Below are 2518 nucleotides of genomic sequence, written 5' to 3'. Positions count from 1 at the left end.
AAATTGTTGTTTCAGTAGTATATTTCGAGAGATAACACATTTATGGGTTTCGGGAAATTTTCAATATCCATAGTGTTCACGATGTCTCTCTCATCTCACATGTTCACGTTTACGATAGCTCCCCATCCCACCTAGCAACAAACTAGAACAAAGGGGGAGAGGGAGGCCCACTTAGGACCACTCAATCAGGATATTTGACCAACAAGGTTGTGGCCTTATTTCCCCCCGTTGGGTGTCTCTCTCTAACGCGATAGATCACTCTTTGATGTTCACGATCTCTCTCCTTTGCAGCGGTGTTGCGAATATGTGTACATGAACATAGCACGTGGAAAAATATTTCTTGTAATAAGCTTGCCACCGCTCAGGGCAAGCCAGCAAGGCCCATCAAATCAAGGGAGTATGTGGGGCAGATCTTAGCATGACCAAACTTAAGGCTATGTAGAGGTGAAGAGGACAAAGTATTAGATGATGCAGGGATATCAAAACCACTAATAGGACCAAAATCTGGGTTCTAACTCTAACCAATGATGGGCACAAACCACAAAGCAATGGCATGCTTATGGGCACCCTAGTGTTTGAATGCAAGACTGTGGTCTTTGGCCTATAGGTGGTCGCCATTGTCAGAGTTTCTAGGAATTCGACGTGGGAAGAAACGAAGACAACTCCAACACACCCCCTCTTTGTCGGGTCATGGTGCTTCGAAGAGGCTCATTAGCAGGGGTTGGGCCTGGTACTATCACAAATACATGGTTTATTGAGGTTACAACTTTGATCTCCAAGACATGCGCATTCCACAATATGAAATTCTCTCTCATCAACTTCTTAGAGACTAGAGACCAAATGAAATGGCCATGAGCCACGAGGATGGTGAAGTAGTCAGCATCACATGCAATTTGGCAGAGCTAGCATTCGTACTATCATGTAGGAAAATAGGGTTTGTCATGTGATAAGATGGATCTAGCCATCAAACCTCTCGAGTCGCGTCTTATTATTATTGTCGGATTTCATAATTCCCAGTCGCTTGAGAATTAGTTAAACGTACGTGAAGGACTATCAATCTGATGATATCCTTGTAAGATTTTTTTTTAACACTTAGAATAAAATTGCACTAGATGAAAGAATTGTTATATCACGGTAACGACGATTTGTGTCAACATATTAGTAAAATCTGCTGAGATAATACAATGCTTTTATAGTAGACACACAATTTCTATAATACAATTAAGGTATTTTTAGATTTGCGTGAATAAATTTACAATTCTCAGTCCACTAGAATAGTGGACGCCTAGCCTAGGTGAGATAATCAAAGGTTAGTAGTGTGTAGGATTACAACTTGATCTCCAAGGCACCTATACAAGGAAAACTATCCGGGGATTTTGTATGACACGATTACATACTTTAACCATCACATCAGTAGGTAAGTTAGCATTGATCTGCGAGCATGCGCGATCTCTCTCACCAACAGAGAGATCACGACCAAAGTAATGTATTCACAAACATTTCCATGCGCGCACTATTTCCTGCCGGCGTCCCGCTGAATGTACTTGAGCACCTCGGCGGGCGGCACGCCGCGCCACACCCGCGGCCGCGGCACGCTGTGGCCGAGCTTCGCGAACCCGTGCGCCACCCTGTTCCCTCCCCGGCGCACGTGCGACACGGCCATGCCGTCGCCGAGCAGCGGGAGCAGCTCGGCGATCTCCTTCCACAGCCTGAGGTCCTCCTCCGCCCTGCCCAGGCGCGGACGCCTGTGGCTCCCCCGCGCGGCTTCCACGGCCGACAAGTCGTCGCCCTCGACCCAGACGCCGCTCCACCCGTTCTCCAGCGCCAGCTCCAGCCCGCGCCGGAGCGCGGCGAGCTCGGCCACGGAGCTCGTGGCCGCGCCGATCCGCTCCGCGTAGCCCAGCACGAACTCGCCCTTGTGGTCCCGGTACACGCCGCCGATACTCGCGCTCTGGGACGCGTGCCTGGAGGACCCGTCGAAGTTGAGCTTCAGGCGCCCCGCCTCCGGCTTCCTCCACTTGTTCGGCGAGTCTCCGCCGCCGTGCAGGCTCCGCCGCGCCTGGTACCCGCCTCCCATTGCCACCGTTGGCATTGCCATTGCCATTGCCTTGTCGACGAGGAGGGCAGATACGGGGACGCGCTGCAGCATCGCGCCCATGGGTCGAAGGTGCACGCGCAGCATGGTTGCCAAGAGAACGCGCGATCTTGACGTGTATTTAGCGTTTGTGCATGCATGCAGTTGCTTGAAGCCACTGCTCACGTAGCATACATGAATTGGAGAACACAACCACTTCGGCGTAGAATGGAAATGCCGGGATTGATTAGGTCAATGCGTATGGGGAGGGAGGATGAGGAGGAGACGGCATGGAAGAAGAAGAAAGCGGGTGGAAGAGAAGTATTTGAAATGGTTTAAGCCGCGGGCGATCGAGCTAGCTAAGCATATGCCAAGGTTGGGGGGAGGAGGAGGGTATCTGTGCGTGACTTGTTGCCCTAAATTGCCTGTCAGGGAAGCAACCGC

The 2518-nt window shown here is 50.8% G+C and overlaps 1 protein-coding gene across 1 annotated transcript; it reads right to left on the bottom strand.

The window, feature by feature from the left end:
* Nucleotides 1–1229: 1229 nt before the first annotated feature.
* Nucleotides 1230–2439, bottom strand: LOC119348585. The gene has a single exon (XM_037616596.1). The coding sequence runs from the start codon at nucleotides 2180–2182 to the stop codon at nucleotides 1514–1516; it is 669 nt and encodes a 222-aa protein (XP_037472493.1). The 5' UTR covers nucleotides 2183–2439; the 3' UTR covers nucleotides 1230–1513.
* Between the last annotated feature and the right edge of the window lie 79 nt (nucleotides 2440–2518).

Source organism: Triticum dicoccoides, unplaced genomic scaffold, assembly GCF_002162155.2.
Source record: "Triticum dicoccoides isolate Atlit2015 ecotype Zavitan unplaced genomic scaffold, WEW_v2.0 scaffold96981, whole genome shotgun sequence".
NCBI classification, from domain to species: Eukaryota; Viridiplantae; Streptophyta; class Magnoliopsida; order Poales; family Poaceae; genus Triticum; species Triticum dicoccoides.
Note: the sequence above shows the minus strand (reverse complement) of the source record. Positions and strands in the feature narration are given on the sequence as shown.

Bases quoted from the DNA above. Each gene is read 5' to 3' on its own strand.
- LOC119348585 (XM_037616596.1), bottom strand. From the start codon at position 2,182: ATGCTGCGCGTGCACCTTCGACCCATGGGCGCGATGCTGCAGCGCGTC.